Here is a 20141-nt window from a genome sequence, read left to right on the forward strand (position 1 = left end):
GCAGACTGGAGGGGGGCCTGAGCCACCTCAACCTCCTCTGCACCTCGCTGAGTTTGTGTTCACAGAGAACAAGGGCACACCGAGCCTTGGCTGTGTGACTGCTCAGTGGGTCCTTATCCTGCTGAGTCAGATGAACCACAGCCCCCTGTGCCCTGCCCCGGAGCTGAGAATGCAAGGCTGCCCAAGGAAAGAGGCTCCTACCTGCTCTGAGAGCCCTTTGGAGAAATAAGAGCCAGACAGCGTGGCACAGGGTACAACAACAGCAGAAGGCAAGAGAGGCAGTGGCTGAGCCCCGCCCGCCGAGCCCCCGTGCCCCGCAGGAGCCGCGTACCTGCGTTGAAGACGTGCACGTCGATCTGCCGCAGCGTCTCATAGTCCTCCCCGGAGCAGTAGCCGCCGAAGGAGTAGACCTTGTGGCCCACGGCCACGGCGGCGTGGTTCACCCTGCGGGGGCCGCCCTCCAGGTGCACGGCCCAGCGCAGCATCCCCGCGTCAGCGCCGCCCGCGCCGCGGCCGCATGCTGCCCCGCCGCCGCTCCCCGCTCTGCAACACACACGGACACGGTCACCTCACCGTCCTGAGGGTATTCCCGCCTCCGTGTGCCCCGTCCACCCGAGGGGAAACGCTGCTCCCGGGAAGGGCACTCAGCGCGGGGCTCCGAGCAGCAGGCAGCGATTCCCCGGCACACAGAACCCCTCAGCCCCAGCCAAGCACCTCGGGCCTGGCTGTGCCATGTCACAGCCACTTGTGTGCGTGAATGAAACACAGCGAGAGCCTACCCAGGGGAAGAGCGTGTCCTCTGGGTCACTTCTGAGAAACACAAGAGGGAAACGTTAAATAAAACACCCAACGAAACAGCAGAAAGAACCACCCCAGCATAAAGCAACCGGCTTCCCATTGTGGGGGTGGGTGACAACATGAGCATTTGGAGTCCATGATTTGAGCACTAGGGTTCCATCTAATTAGGCATGAGAGAGCAGAAAACCCCCAATCTAGGTAGAAAACTCTTTGCTAATGCTCAGAAAAGGTCTTTTCCTCCCACAGCAGATCCAGGCGTAACTATGAGAATTCTGTAGCATCCTATCTTGTTAGGGAACTCATATCCTGCATTCCTCAAATAGCTGGCTTAGCTCATATCTTAGAGAAGTCACCACAGCTGATTCTTACAGAGATTCTCCTTCACCTCTAGGGATCTAGAGCAGAGTCCTGCCCAAGCACTTCTGAAACAGCAGGTCACTTTGATTTTTAACAGTTTAACAGTTTGATTTTTAACAGTGTTCTCCCAGCTGAAAAACAGCCATGAGAAGAGATGTCAGTGTTTCAGATGGCACAAATAAAATGGTCTTCTTTTATTTCTTGGTTCTAGGTTATTGAGAGAGTCAGTCAGCATGCTCCCATCCCATGATCAGTCTTAGCCTTTAAAGTTATTTCATTTTCGAGTTGTTTTCATGCTCTGAAGGTGAATGTTACAGTGGCAGGACATGTGCAAAGCCCAAACAGAGCCCATCCTGCAGCCTTGTTCTAACAGGAGCCTCTCCTGCAAAGCTGCCTGTTCCTGCAGCAAGCACCCCAACCTACACTGCAGTCACTAACACAGAGAGTCACAGCAAGCTTTGCTCCAGGAGGGCCCGGAACAGCCCCCGTGTTCTACAGCCCATGCTTCCATTTCACATCTAGCAGGTTTGAGGGTTTTTTCCTTAAGCACTATTTTTTTTAAGCCAGGCAGCACTCTTGTGTAAGTCCTCTGCAAAGCCACAGAACAGATGAGTTTCCATGGAACCCACCAAAGTCACCTTCCAAGCTATTTTGAAGGCTTCTCGTATCTAAATCTGTTTCCTGCCTCAGTCACAAGTTATTCCTGAAAAATCTAACCAATGTTTTCCTCATCAGCTCTTCTTGTTTAAGTGATTCTGTAAAAGACTCCCCAAGGAGCTTAACTGCTCTTTATCATCAGCATCAATATTTTCAATACCCTTCAGGCTGAGCCCAGGCCAGGAGGACCAAGAGGATGAATGTTACTTCCAAGTTCTCTGCCTGGCTCCTAGGGAGGCAGAGAAGCTGCTTGGCACGGCAGGGAGGCATTGGAGCAAGGCCCCTGCCTTTTTTGTCAGAAAGGCTGGGAAAACTCCTCTTCACCCTTGGGACTCCCCTTGAGCCAGGTGCAAGGCTGCTGGCCCTGTCACTGCCACAGGAGCTCTGCTGTTCCAGTCCAAAGGCAGCTCACCCCAAAAGGTTAATTTGGGATTCTCCACTGAGAAACAGCAGCTCCAGGCCCGATCCCTGGCACTGCAAGAAAGATGCTGAGGTGGAAGCAGCAGTGTTGAAATGCTGTTTGCTACAATTACTGGGCAAGTCTTTCCTCAGACGAGTGCTTCCCAGGTGACTGGCAGGTCTGCAGGGTGGCGAGGGCAGAGGGATGGACGCTGGCTGTGCTTGCCTTGGCTCTGTCCTGGGACACCCCTTGGAGCAAGCACAGAGCTCTGCCAGCACAGCTCCCGCTGCCCCTCCTCAGAGCCAAGGAAAGCAAACACTCACACCAACACTCGAATGACCAGGAGTGTGAGGTCATCTTTACAGGGTCAAGGGAAAACACAGGGTTTAACAGGCTCTCAGGGTTTTTCCAGCCCCAAGTGCTCTTCCCCACGCCGTAATAAAAGCGTCCATGCCAACTCCCGCCTTCCCCTTCTGCCACTGTCACCACCACATCCTCCTGGCCTCACCGGGAATGTGTCTGCCCCTTTCCAGCCACACACAGGCCCGGCCTCTCCCTCCCTGCACAGCCCTGGCTCCCGAGGGTGTGTCCTCAACTCCACCCCAAGATTTCTGTGCCCAGCCCGAGTCTCCTCTCCTGCCTTGTTTACTGTCCTTTCTTTAGTCCCATCTTCTGTCCCAAAGCATTCTCCTTCTCCAACCCCACTCTGTGCACTGTCTGCAAATAGGAGTTAGACACATATTTTGAGAAAAAACTGTATTTTCTGCCCTACAACTATGGACACTGTGAAATTCCATTTCAAGTTTGATTTCCAATGATAATTTATAGGATATAAATGAGGACATAAATAAACCACTTTTGAATCTCATTCCTATGAGGATTTCTTAGTAGGAGAAGTGCACTTGACATTAAGCTACAGCTTAGATTTCTCTAAAGATCACAGAGGACACGGCCAAGGAGAGAGGGGAAACAGCAAAATTGAGAAGAGACAATTGACTGACAATTTCCCCCAACTGTACAACATGACATTATGCAAAATGTGCATTCTGTGGTTTCTCATTTAGGACACCAACAACAGTGTAGGCTATAGAACACAAAAATATTGATAAGACAGAGGCAAACTGTCTCAGGAACTGGGAGGGCACTGCAGGATGAGACACACAGAATCACAGCTTCTGTTCAAACCACCTCTTGCTTCCACTGACCCACGGTAGCTCCTCACTTCCACGCTCCAAAACTCACAAATCTCTTACTTCCAACCATGCAACCTTCACAACTCCCAATTTCCCTGGTCTGTCATGACCTACCCAGAAATACAGTAAATAAATACAGAGGATGCAGAGAAATTCTGAAACCCTGGCAGGTCCTGCCATTAGCCAGGAATGCCAGGAATAAGAACATTTCTAAAATCCAGGATAGGCTTCACTTACTGGGGAAGTGCCTGATGGAAATTAAGCGAGCACAGCAGTGAGTTGTTCCTCTGGCACAAAGCACCTGAGCTAAGACAGGGAACAATCAGATTTAACTCAGCTCTGCATGCTTGGAAGACAGGACCTATAGACAGCACTCCTGTATCTGTGGTTGTGCTGCTGCCTGAGGATGCACTTAGTGCCTGAAACCACCTTCATCCCAGCTGCTCCAGCTTACACCTAACAAGAGCCTAACAACACAGCATGTGGGCATGTGAGAGCCACAAAAACATCCCTCCATTATCTCTCACTGGCATGTCTTCCACAGCTGTTGTGGTGACTTGAGCACTGTGGCACAGATAGGAAAAGATCTCCAAAACAACGACAAAAAACCCAAACCCAGCCATCATAGGTTTTAGTTGGATTTTTCACCTGTTTACTCCATTGGCTTTAGGCTTACTATTTTCAATCCCTGCAATTAGTTCTGAAAATACTTCATTCAAGACAGAAAGCTACGGAGCATCTCCAAGTACAGCAGCCAGGTGACAATCTTCAAACAAAGCCACATATCCTTGCATCCCCTTCTTTGCTCAAAGGGAGCTCACGGAGGTCTCTCACTCCTCCATGCACACAGTAGGAAACCTGGTGCCATTTCTGAAGCCTTGCTTCATCCAATTCCCGCAGCAAAGGGGAGAAACCCAGCAGCAAGTGGCCTGGATTTTCAAGGACTCCTTCTGCCACCCCCAGAATTGCAGCAGCACCCCAAGAAGAGCAGCCTAGCCTGCAAAGCTGCTCCAGAGAGCCGATCTTACCGTGTGGCTGCCTCAGCCCCGTCTCCCAAAAGACACCAGCCACAAGGTTTAGTAACCCTTAAAATAGCCCGGCCAGTTCACAGCAGTCCATATAGACAGTTCTATTTCAAGCCCACCCAACATACTGTCAGAGATAACATGAGAACAACCCGCTTTCTTCACTTGTGCTTGACATTTATCTCACGCTTGGAGCATTTGTGCTAAGGCAGTGTGGAACTGCAAGCTTGCACATTCACCAGCTCGGGCACTCACAATGCAATTCCAGCTGAACCAGACACTGCTAGAACAGCCCCCGAGCCGTGAGCCCAGTCTGCTCTGGAAGCTCTGTTAGCCAGGGGAATCACACACCGCGCTGCTCAGGCACAAATTTACCCCTACAGCCAGCCTCACCATCTCCTTAGCTTTCACCAAATACTTTGCCCACTGCTGACTTATTTTTGCCTAAATTCTGCACCTACTGAGCTGGCTTCTACTCCTCACCTTGCTTCCCAAACCCCAGCTTCCCTATGGATGTGCCAAAGCTCTGGAGATACTGCTTGACCCCCACTTCCCCAGCACGGAATTGGTCTCAGCCTGTCCAGCTGAGACCCTGGGCTGGGAAGCAGGCTCGGGAAAGCCCAGCCGACAGCCAGTGGGGCATTTCTTGCTCCACCCAGGGCTCCATCAGCTTGTTCCTCTGCCCCTCTGTGGCACTGATCCCCGGGCAGGGTGCTCTGCCGGGCTCCACAGGTGCCAGCCCTCCTCTCCCTGGGAACACCAGCACGCAGCCCCACGCCAGCCACCACCGGGTGAGAGAATAAATACAAATAAATGGCTTGAAACCACACGACCCCGCGGCATGGGGAGAGAAGGCGCAGCAGAGGCCGTGCCAGGGCAGAGGGGCAGCATCCCTGACACAGAGGACAGGGACATGTGGGGTCACAGAACCCTTTAAGGATGGAGAAGACCAACACGATCACCAAGTCCAGCCATTCACCCAACACTGCCAGGCCCACCCACCGCTAACCCATGTTCTCAAAGTGCCACATTTTCACAGATTTTTTTAAACACTTCCAGGGATGGCGATTCGACCATTTCCCTGGGCCGCCTGCTCCAATGCTAGAGTACCCGCTTCGTGAAGAATTTTTTCCCAATCTCCAACCAAAGCCTTCCCTGGTGCAGCTTGAAGCCATTTGCTCTTGACCTGTCTGTGAATTGTTACCTGGGAGCAGAGGCCGGCCCCCAGCTGGCACAGTCTCCTCCAGGCAGTTGTAGAGAGTGAGGAGGTCTCCCCCGAGCTCCCTTTTCTCCCGCTCACCCTCCCCAGCCGCCCCTCACAGCACGAACTCTCCGGGCCGCTCAGCAGCTCCTCTGCCCGGCTCCGGACACGCTCCAGCGCCGTTGCCCGCCCCTCCCGGCCCGAGCCCCTCCGTGCCGCCCGCGGGCCCGGCTGAGGGCACCGGGCGGGCCCCGCGCCCCGGCCCTCACGGAGGGGCCCGGCGGTGCCTGCCGGCCTCACGCTGCCCCAGCCCGGGCACGGCCCCGCCGGCTCCCGCGCCCCAGCGGCCCCAGCCCGTACCTGTACCCGTACAAGGAGCTCCGACAGCCCCGCTCCGCCAGCAGCTCCGCCGCTCTCTGGGACTTGTAGTGCGGCGCGGCCCCGCCCGGGTCCGCGGGCGCCCCCCGCGCCGGAGCGCCGCGGCCCCGACGGGCCCTTCCGCGGTGCCGGGCCCCGGCCCCCCTCAGGGGCGGCTCCCCGGGCTCCCCGCCCCGCCGGGCCCGGCCCCGGCCCACACCGAGAGGGCCACGCTCGATGCCGACGCTCGGTGGCACCGGCGGCGCGTGCCGGCGGCGGCGCCCGCCTCGGGACTACAACTCCCACAGTGCCCCGCGGCGGCCGCGGCACCGCCTCGGGACTACAACTCCCATAGTGCCCCGCGGCGGCGGCGGCAGTTCCGGGCGGCGGCGGCGGCGGCAGCGCCTCGGCGCCGCGCCCGGTGCGTGCGGTGGTGCGGAGCATGGGCCCCGAGCGCGTCTGTCCGCGGGAGCCCGGGCCGCCGGAGGGCCCTGACGGCGCGGCGGGGTGGAGCGGCGATGAGGAGGAGGAGGAGGAGGAGGAGGAAGGCGGCGGGTACTTGTATCAGCCGCTGAGCCAGGAACCGGAGCAGGGCCCCGGCGAGGCGGGCCCCGGCCTGCAGGAGCGGCTGCAGGTACCGCGCAGCGCCTCCCGCCGCGCCGGGGCTGGCGGCCCCCGCGGAGCCGGCCCCCGCTGCCCGCCTTTCTCCGCAGATGCTGCGGCTGCACCTGCCCGACCCGCCGGTGGACAGCGAGGAGGAGAGCGAGGAGGAGGCGGCGGACGGCGCCACGGCTGCGAGCAGCCGCAGCTCCATCCCCATGGACGCAGGTAAGCGCCACGGCGGCTCCGCCCGCCCGGGGCCCCGCCGCGCCCTCACGGCCGCTGCGTTCGCAGAGCACGTGGAGCTGGTGAAGAGGACCATGGCCGGCGTGAAGCTGCCCACGCTGGGCATCCCTGCCTGGGCCAGCCAGATCTCGGAGGAGCAGTGGAAGGACGTGGTGCAGCGCACGCTGCAAGCGCGGCAGAGCCTCGGCGGGCCCCGGCCGCAGTGGGATTGAGCGCGGAGCTGCGAGCCACGGCCCTCCCTCCGCCCTGCAAGCGCCCACCGCCTCCGAGGCGGGCGCTGACAGGACTTGCCAGTATCAACCTTCCCCTTTGTCCCACTGCCATTGTCTGATTGTCCTTCCCGCTCCTTTTTCTTGGTTCTGGCTGGTGCCTCAGTCCATGTGATGAGCGTGTGGTGGATCTGAGGAGGCAGATTGGTTCCGTGCCTGGATGGATACGGGGCGAGGGGGCTGGCTCTGCCCACATCCCCTCAGCACAAACACTGGACTCGGCCCCGTGCTGGCAGTACCCACGAGTCACTCTCCAGGCTAGGGCCCCTCCTCTCAGGATAGGGTCTGGGTGTTGGAATATCACCAATGGAGCAAGATGTGTCATTCCAAGAGATTGGTTTTATTTAGTTCTGTACATACAGGGACATCTGTACAAAATCCAACACTTTCATACTATTATGTAATGCTCTACTGAAAATAAAGTACACCATATGTACATATGAACTGTAAGCAGCTTAATACTTGTGTCCAGGGTGTGAATGCAGTAGTTTTGCTTTTTCCCTTGGGAGGAGCAAGCCAGGTGGAGAGGAAGAGGCAGCTCCAGTTCTGTCCATTTGGCTGACGGGGAGAGGCGTAGGCAGAAATGAGCAGCACTAACGCTAGAACCAAGGACTGAGGCAGGGGCAGGCCTGCCCTGAGCAGCACACTGTGAGAGGGCGGGCACTGCCCCGTCCCACATGGTCCCTGCTGAGGTGTCCAGGACACTGGAATGGATAGGCAGCAAACAAAGGAAGGTGTGACGGTACTAAGCCTAAGGTCCCTGACCCAAAACAGGACACAGAAAGCTATGGGCACATCGAAGCTGTACAGCACGTCATCATGATGCGTTACAATCCTGCCCCTGCGCGTGGCACAAGCCCAGCAGCACCGCTCTGGCCAGGGGCTGCCAGCAGAGACATCATCTCCAGAGCAGCGCCAGCCTGTGCCCAGCACACGATCCTGTTCCCTCTGCAGGCAGAGCAGCACAGCGGGCAGGGGCAGGCACTGCCCGGCAGTGAGCAGGCTCCAGTGAGGGCACGCCGTGCTGTGGCAATCTGAAATGAGGCCTTGGCTTTCAGCGCCCTGCTGAGCAGCCGGCTGGAGAGCCCGAGCTGGCCAGAAGGAGCCCCAGCCTGCAGCCCTCCCTCCCGCCTGTGCCAGGCTGAGGGGACCGAGGGGCAGCTCGCACGAGCTCAGACCAGTGTTCAGAACAAGCGAGGACCTCCCTGAGGTGTTTCTGCTGCCGGAGCGGCGTTGTGAGGCAGAGGAGAGTCACAGGCACCCCCAGCTCCTCCCGAGAGAGGGTGCCATTCCTGATGAGGGCTGCACGGGCAGGGATGCAGGGCACACGGGTGCAGGGAGCCTCCCTGGGCTCCAGGAAAGGTGTGCTGCGCACCAGCAGGAGGGTTAAGAGGGGGTGATCCTCTCACCTGCGAGTGGCTCACTGGTGAGGACAGGCAGATGCACCAGAACCTTCTACAACATCCCCTGGCACTGCAGAGCAGTCCCAGGCTAGCACCAACCCCACAGGCTCCCTGCACTGCTGCAAACACACCTCAGCTCATGTGCCAAGCAAGGTGCAGCAGGAGGAAGCAGGGACTCCCTCTCCAAGACAAACCAGCCCCTGAGGTGGCACCTTGGCCTGGCACCAGACCTGCACCAACAGCGGGTGAAGGCTGGGCCACAGCAGCTCCCCAGCACTGTGCAAGCCCTGGGCTATCAGCAAGTGTTTCTAGATGCTACCTTAGCACGAGTCCCTGAAGCACCACTGACAACTGACAAGGGCCACAGCGGGTGCCAGCGCACCAGGACAGCGAACTTTGCTCAGAGCACCCACGGAAGCGAAGCAGCAGAGGTGCTCAGCCACTGGTGATAACGAGGAGACAGCACTCCAACTGGGCACAGCCCGTGAGGTGTGCCCTCTGCTCACACAGGCTTGTGCAAATGACTAACAGCACAAGCTCCCTAGAAGCCCTGCGCCTGAAGAGCTAAGGATGGCATACAGAGACAAAGGGAGAGCTGCAGGAGTATTTTAATTGAGCAGGTAGAGGAAGAAGGTAGAAGTCAGTGGCTGACACCTGCTACAGAGCGGGAAGTTAATTCTGGGCCCACAATTAACCAGAGACATCGGGGGGAGATGAGGCAGCACGGACCAACACAAACAGCAGAAGGAATTCACTTTCTCACAAGAGAGCTTCTAAGGATGCTCTGAAGGGAGGGCTGCAAGAGTATGTAGTGCTCGCACCCAGCTTAACTGGGGGTGGCAAAGCCCTGAACCCCCACTCCACCGCCAGGGGAACGCAATGAGGGGCTTGTAGCAAATGAAAGGTGGAAGTAAACATTTTCTCCGCTGTACATTAAGAGCCTTCAGCTGTGGAGCTGCACCCCAAGGCAGGCTGGAGAGGCAGCAGAGCCTTCACAAGCTCTGCTTCTGCCCCAAGCTCAGCCTCTGCCCGTGGCAGGGCTCAGCTGCACAGGCAGCACGGGGCAGGGGTGCTGGAATGGGCACTTGGAGTCCGGAGCAGCGCACGGAGCCACGCACGGCAGGCCCTGCCCAGCAGAGCCTGAGCAAGGCCCTGCCTTTCTGCAAGAGTAAGAACAAGGTGGCAGCTCACAGAGAAGCGAGTCCTGCCTGGACTGATGTAGCAGAGGCCAGGCAGGCTCCCTTCACGCCTGCACAGCCAAGGTGGAAAAGCAGGACGGAGAAAAAGCAGGAGGACAGGACAGTGGTGAGATACACGTTATAACATAAACCCAGATCTACCCTGGAGGTATGCAGATGGAGTGGAGGACAGGCACAGCTCACCATGTTCATTCCTTACTTATACATGAGAACCGAGTGCATTTCCATGACCCCTGGAGGAAAGGGAGGGGCAGAGCTTCCCGGGCCAGCTCCTGAGCCCGTCAGAGAGCCTCCTGGCTTGAGGTGAGGAACTCTTCTGCTCTCTTATGGGCCTCCAAGGCTTTTATAGTGTAGACGTCCTGCGGAAGCTCAGACTTCCGGCGCAGCAAAACTTTGTCCTTCTTCATGTCTTTCAGCATCTGCAAACAAACCAGAGGAGGCAGGAGTCAGGAGCAAACCCCTTCCTGCCTTCAGCCTCTGACCCCAGCTGCTCTAGGATACGCTGAGTGGCACTGCAGCGTGCTTTGGAACAGGCTGAGAGCCCAACAGACCAAAAGGACACCAGAAAGCCCCGCTGGGACTCTTTGCAGAGCGAGAAGGTTACATAAACTCCACTCCTCAGACTACAGGTCGATCTCTTGATGATGAGGGGTGAGAGCAGTGGCGTTTACCTTCAGAAGGTTTGGCAAGAGCCAGTCGTGGCTGTGCTGGGGGCAGCTGTGAAAGGATGGAGCCAGGTACGCACCTGCACAGCCTCTGTCTCCACGGTTTTCTTCAGCAGCTGGATGTCCTCTGCAGTGGGGGTCTCCGTCTCCATACAGCACACGGGAGGCAGGGGGAGAGGTGCATAATACATGGGGTACTGCAGGCAACACACACAGCCACAGAGTCAGCACTGCAGCCAGCACCACTCCTCCTCCCAGCACCCCACACAGCACAGCTCTCCCAGCTGCCTCCTCTGGCCCCCAAAGCAGCAGGAGTAGGGACATGGGCAGGGAAGAACATCCTCTCCTCTCCTGTGCTGTGCTGACTCACAGCACGCTGCATGTGCAGCTGCAGTTCCCATGAACACATACATGCTCCCTGTAAGGCAGTACTGAGAGGTCAGTGCCACAGAGGGACAGCCTGAGAAAGCACTGCCAACATTCCCAGGACACTGTTTTTTGGGAGAGACAGACCACTGCTGCAGCAGTGTCCACAGGACTGAGATCAGATGCTAAAGCCTGCTCTCATGGGCTGAGGAAGCAGGTCAAGGCCCCCAGCACGTTCTTGCCTCGTTTATCCCAGGTCCTGCTGTCCCTCACCTGGGGGTTCAGCCGAGCCAGCTCCTCTATTTTCTGCCACATTTCTTCTCGTTCCTTCATCCTGAACCTTCCCCTGCAGAGAGAGGGTGAGAGCAAGTGTGAACTCCTGGGGCAAGCACAGCTCTCATGCCCAGGATGATAAAAGCAAGAGACAGCAGCAAAGTGCAGGCAAGGGGGAAGAGCTGCTCTGTCATCCACAGACCCCTAATTCTACATCTACAGGCGAGACGAGGCACGGAGAGGGGACACACTACAGCTAGCAGAGAGCAGGCAGGCATGCTCCTCGCTCACCTCAGAGCACAGGGTGCAACAGTGGCTGCACAGGTGCTTTTGCCCTGGCTCTGTGCTGCCAGGAGTAGAGCAGAGTGTCTGGTTTCTGGGCTAATGCCATGACACCAGTCTGGATTTCAAACACATTTTCCTGGTGGCCCCCAGATGCAGAGGGACAAACTATAATTTCCAATAGAACTGGGGTTCCACTGCCCACTGCTCCTTCTCTCTCTAACAAGAACACAGCAGAGAGCTGTCCAAACAGCCCAGGCACAGCTCCTGACCTTGGCACAGATTCTGGCACACATTTGAAGTGGCTGCCCAGCAGGGCCACCTATAAATCCCAGGACAGCGAATGTTTGCTGCAAACAGAGGTGAGCATCCACTACCCCTTGTTATTCTCTTCTGCACTTTAAACATTCGCACTAAAATCTCTGCTTTATTTCTATTACCTACATGACTTTCAGCCCAGCTACTGGTCTCTCTAGTGCCCCATCTATCCATGTTGAGGAAGTTCTCATACCCTGTAACAACACCACACTCCTGAAAGTCAGGTAGGCTTACAATGAGAATGAAGCTGCCAAGGTTTCCAGCAGCAGATGACTCCACCAGAAAACACAGGCTCACAAAGACACCTCCAAAGTCAGCCCATTTGCACTGAGCAGCAGAGACAGCCTGGCCTGTGTCCCTGCAGAGCCTGTCCCCCACGACCACCTTGGCTGTGGCTGCAGCAGTGACAGGCACATGAATTAATTAAAAATGAGGCTAAGCCATAATCAGACCTCTCAACATCTGGCTGCAGCCCATCAGTGAACAGACAAGCTCTCCTTTTCCCATTTCTTATTTACTGAGTTTGTTTGCACATGCAATCCTTCCCACACATGCTGTTTTCCAGTTCACAGCACAAGGTTTGCTGAAGCCTAATTAGGCACAGAGGCACTAGACAAAAAAATCATCTTAAAGTGAACAGAAAACTGCAGCACTACCCATCCTTTTATTGGACAGCACTGAGCTTGTTTTTGTTGAGCTTTTTCAGGGCAATTGTCCATCAGTCACACACCAGTGCTGGAAACAATCACTGTCAGCAGCTAAATAGGGAAAGAAAACTCCTGGTGGAAACACTAGGTAGATCCTGTAGAAAATGTGCTGTCACTGTGACTTAAAATATATGTGAAGACATTCGTGGGCTTCACAAACACCCTAGGATGGGAAAAAAAGAAAACTTGCTTGCTCCCATTTTAGATCTTAAAAACCCCTTAATTTCTTCATGAAGGTCTGATTCATATACCAACTTATTGCTTATTATTGAGTTATTTACTGCTTTTTCACAAAACAACAGAATGTACCCCAGAGTTCCACACTCCCAGCAAGGATCAGCTCTGCTCTCCCCACCAGCAGCCCTGGCTCGTCCAGGAATGAGGAGCACTGTTTTACTATTTTAAGTCACTAAGTCAGCAGAAAATAGACCCCAAAGGAAAAAAAAATCCTTCTAGCTTACTGGACTGACTCAGCTCACCAAGGCAAGCCACAGAAGCACCAAAATCAGCACAAGCCAGCAGAAAAAGTGGAGTTCTTTCCTCTTTACAGCATCATGGCACAGGTACTTGCTGAGCTCAGATTTTATCCCCACCATTCGCTCTTTGCAACTGCAGGAATTATTCCATCTTTATCACTGGAAAATTGAAAGCATCCTGTGGCATGAGAGATGCATTATGCCCACTGCAGCAAAACTCTTCAGACAAGTCTTTCTAAAGCAATAGTATTCTCCTGACATCACTACAACATTTACAAACTGGTAAGTATTTCCAAGGCAGAACACAGCTGAGTATTCTCTACGTGGCAATCTATTTGCCCATGACTCAGCAGACTCTGTCACTCTTTCCTAGGCTACCTGCTTCAGCAGGACCGAAAGGGCTTCTGTGAGGGCACACCTCATCCCTGCTCAGAGCTCTGGCTAAGGAATCCCACTTCTTGACAGAATTACTTACCACCTTTCCCTTTCCCCTCTGCCTACTGGCATCTACCTCTGTTACTGTACCCCAAGGAGACTCCAGGATGAGCTGGAGGTACTTGGCCAAACCCTCGTACTCACTTCTGCTTCTCTGCCTTGTATTGCTGCGTGCAGTCATCAAAGAGCTTCTGGTTCATCTCCATGAAGAGCTTCAGTGCATTGTAGATGAGCCCATGGATTGTCCTGCAGAGGAGGGGAAAGGAGGACAGGTCGTGGTGGGCAGGTTCTCACACCCACACTGGCCCAGCAGCAGCAGCAGCTCATTTACAGCCACGTGACAGGAGATTCTCACACAGCCCCAGCTCCTACCGAGGCAAAATCCCTTCCTCAAACACAGCAGGAACTACACAGCAGGAAGGAGGAGATGGAGGACAAGGAGAGGACCTTGGGACAGGCCTGCTGTGGTCAGATTAATGAGTGCAGACATGCACATTCATGTATTTGTTTCTTGCAGTTAGAAGTGGGAAATGAAGGATGCTGGGGGCCTGTTCAGGGCTGTTTTAAGGGGCCTTTAGTGCCTCCCACTGGTAACACTACATATACACAATGAGTTTTTTGGACTGCCAGTATTTGGTCATGAGCTTTTCCACTGAGCTGCCCAAAACACAGACAGGCAGCAGCCCTGGAGAGATGGAAACCAGCGCACAGAACATCACAGAAGAAAATTCAGCTCTGTGCCAGTGATTTATGGCTAGGCTGCACTGTGTGTGAACTCCCTACGGGACAAAAGGCTCTCCTAGGGAATGAAAACAAGTGTTGAAGCTGTCTCTGAAATACCTGACCCAGAGGCAAAAGATGAGATTCAGCACATGAGGCTCTGTGTCTCTACCAGCTCTGCAAATGGAATATGGAAGAGAGCTGCAACCCTGCTGCACTTCAGCAGGCTGTCTGACCAAGTAGATGAACTGTGGGAAGGAAGAGGGGAATCTGAGGCACTCCTCAGATACAGCCTGCCCTGAGAAGAGGTGGCTGCTGCTCAAAGACAAGGAGAAATAAAAGGAAAACTTTTTCAGAGCTTCTTCTGTAATACCACCAAGAAGCAGACCAGAAAAGACAGGAACAGTAGAATCATGAATCTCAGCTGCTGCAGGGACACTGAACTGGTAAAGGGTTTCAGACAAGAACATAAAGTCCTTTTCTGAGCCCTGGACTTGTTCAGCCTCCCTAGAATTAATTTTTAGCTAATTCATTACAGGAAGTGTGTTAAATCAAATTAAACTTAACTAGGTAAGGAATTAAATGAAGAAGTCAGAAGAAAGGAAGTTGATAAGAGAACCATAAAACAGTAGCATGTAGCAATCAGACACAGGGGACAATATTTGACATGGACAGCTGCCCAGTTAGCTCTGCTTTCTCTGCTTTTCCTGTACTCAAGGAGTCAGGCACTGTGTTAGCCAAGTTCTCTGGTCACGGAGAACACAGGGGTGGGACAGGAGTCAACAAGAGGCCAGAAGTCAGATGGAAACTCTCCTGCACACTCCTGAGAGAGTGGCAGCGTTAGTGACAGGCAAGAATCACACCCTGTGCAGACTCAGGGGCCTCAGGGCTGCAGGTGCCTCAGGCCTTGCAGAAGCAAGGCACTCTGCTCTGCTGTGGCCCTTCTCCACGCTGTGGAGAGATGGCTGGGGGAAAAATCCGAGACACTGAGAAGCTACATTCACATCCTAGCAGGAGCTGTAACAGTACAGGAATTCCAGGGTGAAATGCAGCTGCTGCTCCCTGGATGGAACGCTGCTGGCATGCCCCGAGCCTGCTCCCCACAGCCACAGCCCTGCTGGGGGGATGGAAGGGAGGGTGGAGCAGAAACACCGCAGCCAAGCTCCACTGGAGTCCTGGCAGGGAGGGGGCCTCGATGGTGTCTTGCAGCTGATAAACTGCACAGGACTGTCAGGGAGATAGGAGGGGTCTGTGGCTGAGCCAGGAGCTGTGGTGCAATCACCCTCCCCAAAAGAACTCTGTTCATTGTGACACAGTTGTATTAACACACATCCCCTTCCCAAAGTGTGAGCATTGCTTTCGGGGCTCTGTGCTTTACTGACTGCAGTTCTGAGCAAAGCCAGAGCTTCACATCAGTCAGTAACAAAGGCATGTATGACTAAGAGTCCCTCAAGCTCCACCTAAACACAAAGAAACAGTGTAAAAGCAAGCTGAGAACAGGAGTGAGTTAGGGAAGACTCCACCATAACTAATGGCTTCAGTCAACAGGCTGAACCCATCTTCTCCTGTGGGTAAGAAATGTACTCTGCACAGCGGATACTTCTTTTACTGGGAATGAGAGCTTTGAATCTGTTTTTGCAGTCAGGCGCTTTCACTGGCAGCCCTTGAACCTTAACCTGTCACCATTTCCTGTCAATAAGGAATGTTCTTCAATGAACTGTCAGTGTGAGTCCTTCCCAGGCACTGGCAGTCACCAGTAACACGGAACATAATCAAATAAAATGGAAGACCTGCTGAGTGGTTTCTCTTACGCTGTTGGTGAATCTCCCTGACTAAGACAGTTGAACTGACCCAGCTGAACTGTTCAATGAAGTGCTTCAACGAAAAACTGGTTTATTTTCCTGGGGTGCTGACAGAGAACCCTGAGGTTCAGGAGATCTCCTTTTCCATGACACCACCACCCCCTGTCCCAGCAGCTGGTGCCACTGCAGCACTGCAGCAGCGTGCCCCAGGACTGCCAGTGGGGCAAACAACCCCGCATGTCCCAGAGCAGGGGGAGACCTACTTGTTCCAGTGACTCTTGGAGTTCTTGTAGAGCGCTGGGAACATGATGGGGAGGATTTTGGCGGCGTTGTCGCTGATCAGGCTCATGATGTACTCGTTGTTCCAGTAGTACAGCGCTCGCTCGGCCACCTGCAGCGGGACAGAGAGCCGTCCTTGGAGGGGCTCCTGCCAGGAACTCCTGGGCTGCACAGGGAGCCCCCACCCAGCCACAGAGCCCACGTGCTTCCTCACACTTCTGTGAGGCCATTCATCCTTCCTGTGCCTCAGCCTCTGCTCACTTCGCTGAGAAAAGCCTCGTGTTCGTGACTAGACACGCCTACTGTCAGCACACTGATGACTACAGCACCCTTTATACAACACTCAAGGACAGTAATGTCATCTGCTCCACATCCCCATTCAGATTAGCTCCAAGCCTTCCTCAGTTCCTCAGACTGTCCTCTGTAAAGCTCCATCCCTCCCTGGTTTTCCACAACAGAGTCTCCCAGGGCTTTGAAGCATGCTTCAGTCACAACTCAACCCCCTGATTTAGTAAAGGTGAAAGCCTGGAAAATCTTGGGGCAGCCACCCTGCTCTAACAAGACAAACAAGTCCAACAAGTTTCCACAGACTGACACACAATGCAGGCTAATTTCTGCATTTAGTGCCAGCTTGAGAATGGCTTACAAACCTAGGAAAAGAGACATCCAGACTCAGTTTGGTATTTCAGATAATGCAGAACTTGCTTTATCCCCTTAATATACTGTTCCACACAAGTAAATGAAACTCACTTTGTGTTCATTTACCTAGGTTTTGGTTTTCAAGATCTGGTTAGGCCTTTTTCTGCTACATTAACACATAATCCACTCACAGAAAACTCATTCCCACCAAGGTGCTCAGACTCACCAATAAGTCAGTTCCTAATTTTGCTCTTCAGACAAGCTGCAGACTGCTCAGCCTGACTGTATGGGACACCTCTGGGGTTAATTCTCTTAGGCTCAGTGTTTGCACCTTCCCCAGGTTTCTCAGTATTGTTCCTCAGAGTCTGGCAGCAGATGAGGGCTGCTATCAAGTACAGGATGTCTCTCCTCCAGCCTTTACCCTACTTTACTCGAGCTGCCTCTACATCCCAAGGTCACATTAGTCCTTGGGTTCCCATCACCACACCAGTAATCCACGTCCAGCTGGTTCCATCATGTCCCCTAGTCCTTGACACAAAACTGATTTGTTCCATACACATGTGGCCTAGACTGACCTTATTTTTGGCTTGTAAACACGTGACTTTGTACTTCTCTGCACCAAAAGACAGACTGAGGCCAGCCTGCCTCACTGTGCAGTCCCTCTCACTTGGGAGATGGCTGAGTCATTTCTTCTTTAACTCTCCCCCTATACCTGGGCTGACCAGGTGTTTCAGCAGCAAGCTGTCTTCCTCCTGGGCACCCCTCATGGCAGTCTGGAACAGGGACCCCAGAGCACCTGCTAGGAGCTACTCTGTGCATTTTAAACCTTGGCCACTATCCACAGAGGTTACATTAGCCAGCTACCAACCAGGTTCCCTTCAGTGGAAACAGGGAAGAACCAGACTCCAGCACACCTCACTCCTGACTGCCTGTGCCAGAATAAACCACAGGACTTTCCCAGCACAGCCTCTTGGGCTGGCCTCTCTCCAGCACTGCAGAGTGCTTGCTTTTACTTCAGCAGGGTGACCCTGGATGGATCTCCTCTGTCCTTGCCAAAACAGGAGGTGGCAGAGCCCCTGTGCTCCAGCCCCAGCCTGCAGAACACGGTGCTGAACAGCACAGAGCAGCAGCAGAGGCTCCACACATCTGCTGTCCTCTCTCTGGAGGAGCTCCTGCTGTGGCTGTGCTGAGGATTCTCACTGCTTCCCACCAGGGTCACCCCAGTACTCGCCCTGGTCACGCCTCCAGGTGCCAAACACAAGCCCAGGAACAGCAGTGTCACCCTCACCTGCCAGGTGGATTACAGGTCACTGCTCTGTCTGCTCCCGGAGCTGCAGCCTACCTGGAAGTGTGGGCTGGAGACACATTTGGCCAGCTGCCTGAACAAGGGCTCCATAACTTTCACAAACTCGGATGGCTCAATCACATCCAGGATCTCCTCCAGCTCATTTAGAAACATCACCTCTTTGGGACTGTGAGTCTTTGGCCAGAACTTCAGCAAGCCCACAATCACCTGAGTGGGAAGAGAACAGAGACAGTGTTAGAGGCCCAAAGTCAACTCCAGCTGAAAAATAAATTTTCAAGTGTCTGGTCACAAGAGCAAGAGGGGAGGAACAGACTTTCTTAGACAGTCGGGGGGAGTGACCAGGAAGAAAGAAGACAAAACCCCAAACTCTTCCAAGTTACACTCATGGCAGCAGCTCTGCCTAGGCTGCTATGATTTCATATTACAAGCACAAAGCTCAGAATCACCTTTGATCCCCTATCACAGCTTAACAATGGAGTGGGCAGCAGTTGGCAGACAGTGCAAAGTAACCATGGAAGATCAACTAATAAAACTGGAAATGCTATGGAGAAGGTCTCTGAAGAGTCGTTATCCAAAACACCACAGAGCCTGAACACTGGGGAGCACCGAATAAATCAAGTAATGGATGGGTTTGAAACAAGGAGAGGTGACACTGCTTCACACAAAAGTAGCTGGATTATGGAACTCATTCTTGCAAGACTTTGTGGGGACTCCACGTCCAAACAGACTCCAGAATGGAGCAGACACATTTATGCAGTTTACACCTAATGGTTATAATTAAATATGACAATGCAGATGCAACTTCTGGCTGAGTAAAACTATTGCTTCCAAGAAGAGGGAAGGGCTGTATCTCACTGGATTTTTAAAATTTATTTTCAGTACTGCTTCCTGTCCTACCCATCTACTTCTAGACACTACAAAGGCAGGATCCAAGATGCTGCAGCCCTTCACTCTGTTGGAAGAAGAAATGCTTACTGTGGACACTAGTCACACAGAGCTGGTCACAAGAGCAGCCCTTTCCAACCTCTGTCCTTCAGCCACCTGATCCTGAAGCCAGCACTGGGGAGAAGTTCAGAGCAGCAGAGGGCCAGTGGTGGGCAGTGCAACAGCAGGATCAGAGACCGCTGAGCATTATGTTTCTGCCAGCAGCTCATTATCCCCAGTATTTGTCCTTATTCGTGTCAGCCATTCAGCCAAGAGTTAACTTCAGTGACTCAGAAGTCATTTCACCTAAAAACAAGGTGGCACGAGGTGTGTGGAGTCCGTGTTTGCTATTACTGAGCACACCTGAGGCCTTGCTCACCTGGCAGTCCTTCAGATGCTGTTGAGGCAAGAGCTACCATGTCAAGCCTTGCTGAGCAAGCTTCTGCAAGGCCCACTTGAGGCAAGTGTGGACTCAAGGAGTAACCTGGCCTCTTTCCAGCACTGCTGGTAGCATCTCCCCCTGCATTCAGACCTGGCTGATGCACTAGCCCTGTAATTCTTCCAGACTTCAATAACATCACTCATCTTGGGGGTCTATTCAAAACCTTCCCAAGCAAGGGGCTTCAACAGAACACAACCTGTGCCAGTATGGTCTTGGTATGCCTGGTTGGAGCACAACATCCACTGAAGGTAATGAAATTGGGTCATTCCACTGCTTTCCACAAGCACCAAGCCAGACCTGGGTCTGCAATCCAGGCCTCCTAAACAGTTACCCAGAAAAAAGTGACGAGCTATGGAGCTTTGCTATCTGAATAAAAGAATATTGAGAGATTTCTGTTTCTCTCTTCTCCCTCAGCCTTCGAGGTGCTTTGGCAGGAGGCTGCAGGACTGGATGTCAGCCACAGGAAGCACTCAGCACGATCAGGAAGCTGCTTTACAGCTTGTTTCAGAGCAGGCTTCTGGGAGCAGAGGAAATGGAGAAGCCGTGTTTAAAGGAAAGCCAGGAGGTCTGCTTCAGCACTGCTGGTGTCAGAGCTGTGCAGCCAGAGAGCTGACAACAGTGACCAGCCTCTCCCCAGCACAGGCAGGCCCACAAGAGCACACACGTCTGAGCCAGAGAACAGAACGACCTCAGCCAGCATTACTCACTGAAACGCTCACACTTCTGTGCTCCCTGCTACAGTGACAGAAGTGTGTGTTCTCTGCCCATCTGCTGTTTTGAGCCTGCGAAGCTCAGCTCTGTA

At 53.9% G+C, this 20141-nt stretch overlaps 3 protein-coding genes across 7 annotated transcripts in view; 1 reads left to right on the forward strand and 2 right to left on the reverse strand.

Annotated features, from left to right (window-relative positions):
- Positions 1-6126, reverse strand: part of KLHDC3 (kelch domain containing 3) — an 18482-nt gene extending 12356 nt beyond the window's left edge. Inside the window, exons 1-2 of one of the 2 annotated variants that reach the window (XM_063391726.1) lie at positions 5992-6126; positions 332-543 (exon numbers count right to left, since the gene is read on the reverse strand). In XM_063391726.1, the coding sequence (XP_063247796.1) occupies positions 332-485 (154 nt within the window). In that variant the 5' untranslated portion in view covers positions 486-543; positions 5992-6126. Of the gene's footprint in view, positions 1-331; positions 544-5634; positions 5792-5991 lie in introns of those variants that run through there. The other variant, XM_063391725.1, reaches the window with a different exon arrangement.
- On the forward strand, positions 4687-7553 carry MEA1 (male-enhanced antigen 1). The gene is given in 5 exon segments (XM_063391791.1): positions 4687-4732; positions 5740-6411; positions 6414-6622; positions 6702-6816; positions 6883-7553. Coding segments are annotated over 5 exon segments (1206 nt in total). The 3' UTR covers positions 7047-7553.
- The window catches only part of PPP2R5D (protein phosphatase 2 regulatory subunit B'delta), a 27548-nt gene continuing 14829 nt past the window's right edge, over positions 7423-20141 (reverse strand). For 2 of the 4 annotated variants that reach the window (XM_063391717.1, XM_063391718.1), the window contains exons 11-16: positions 18010-18180; positions 16013-16140; positions 13372-13473; positions 11010-11082; positions 10451-10567; positions 7423-10124 (exon numbers count right to left, since the gene is read on the reverse strand). In XM_063391717.1, the coding sequence (XP_063247787.1) occupies positions 9987-10124; positions 10451-10567; positions 11010-11082; positions 13372-13473; positions 16013-16140; positions 18010-18180 (729 nt within the window). In that variant the 3' untranslated portion in view covers positions 7423-9986. Of the gene's footprint in view, positions 10125-10450; positions 10568-11009; positions 11083-12777; positions 12952-13371; positions 13474-16012; positions 16141-18009; positions 18181-20141 lie in introns of those variants that run through there. The other 2 variants (XR_010079529.1, XR_010079530.1) reach the window with 2 other exon arrangements.

The sequence above is a fragment of the Prinia subflava genome, chromosome 2 (assembly GCF_021018805.1).
Source record: "Prinia subflava isolate CZ2003 ecotype Zambia chromosome 2, Cam_Psub_1.2, whole genome shotgun sequence".
Taxonomy (NCBI): domain Eukaryota; kingdom Metazoa; phylum Chordata; class Aves; order Passeriformes; family Cisticolidae; genus Prinia; species Prinia subflava.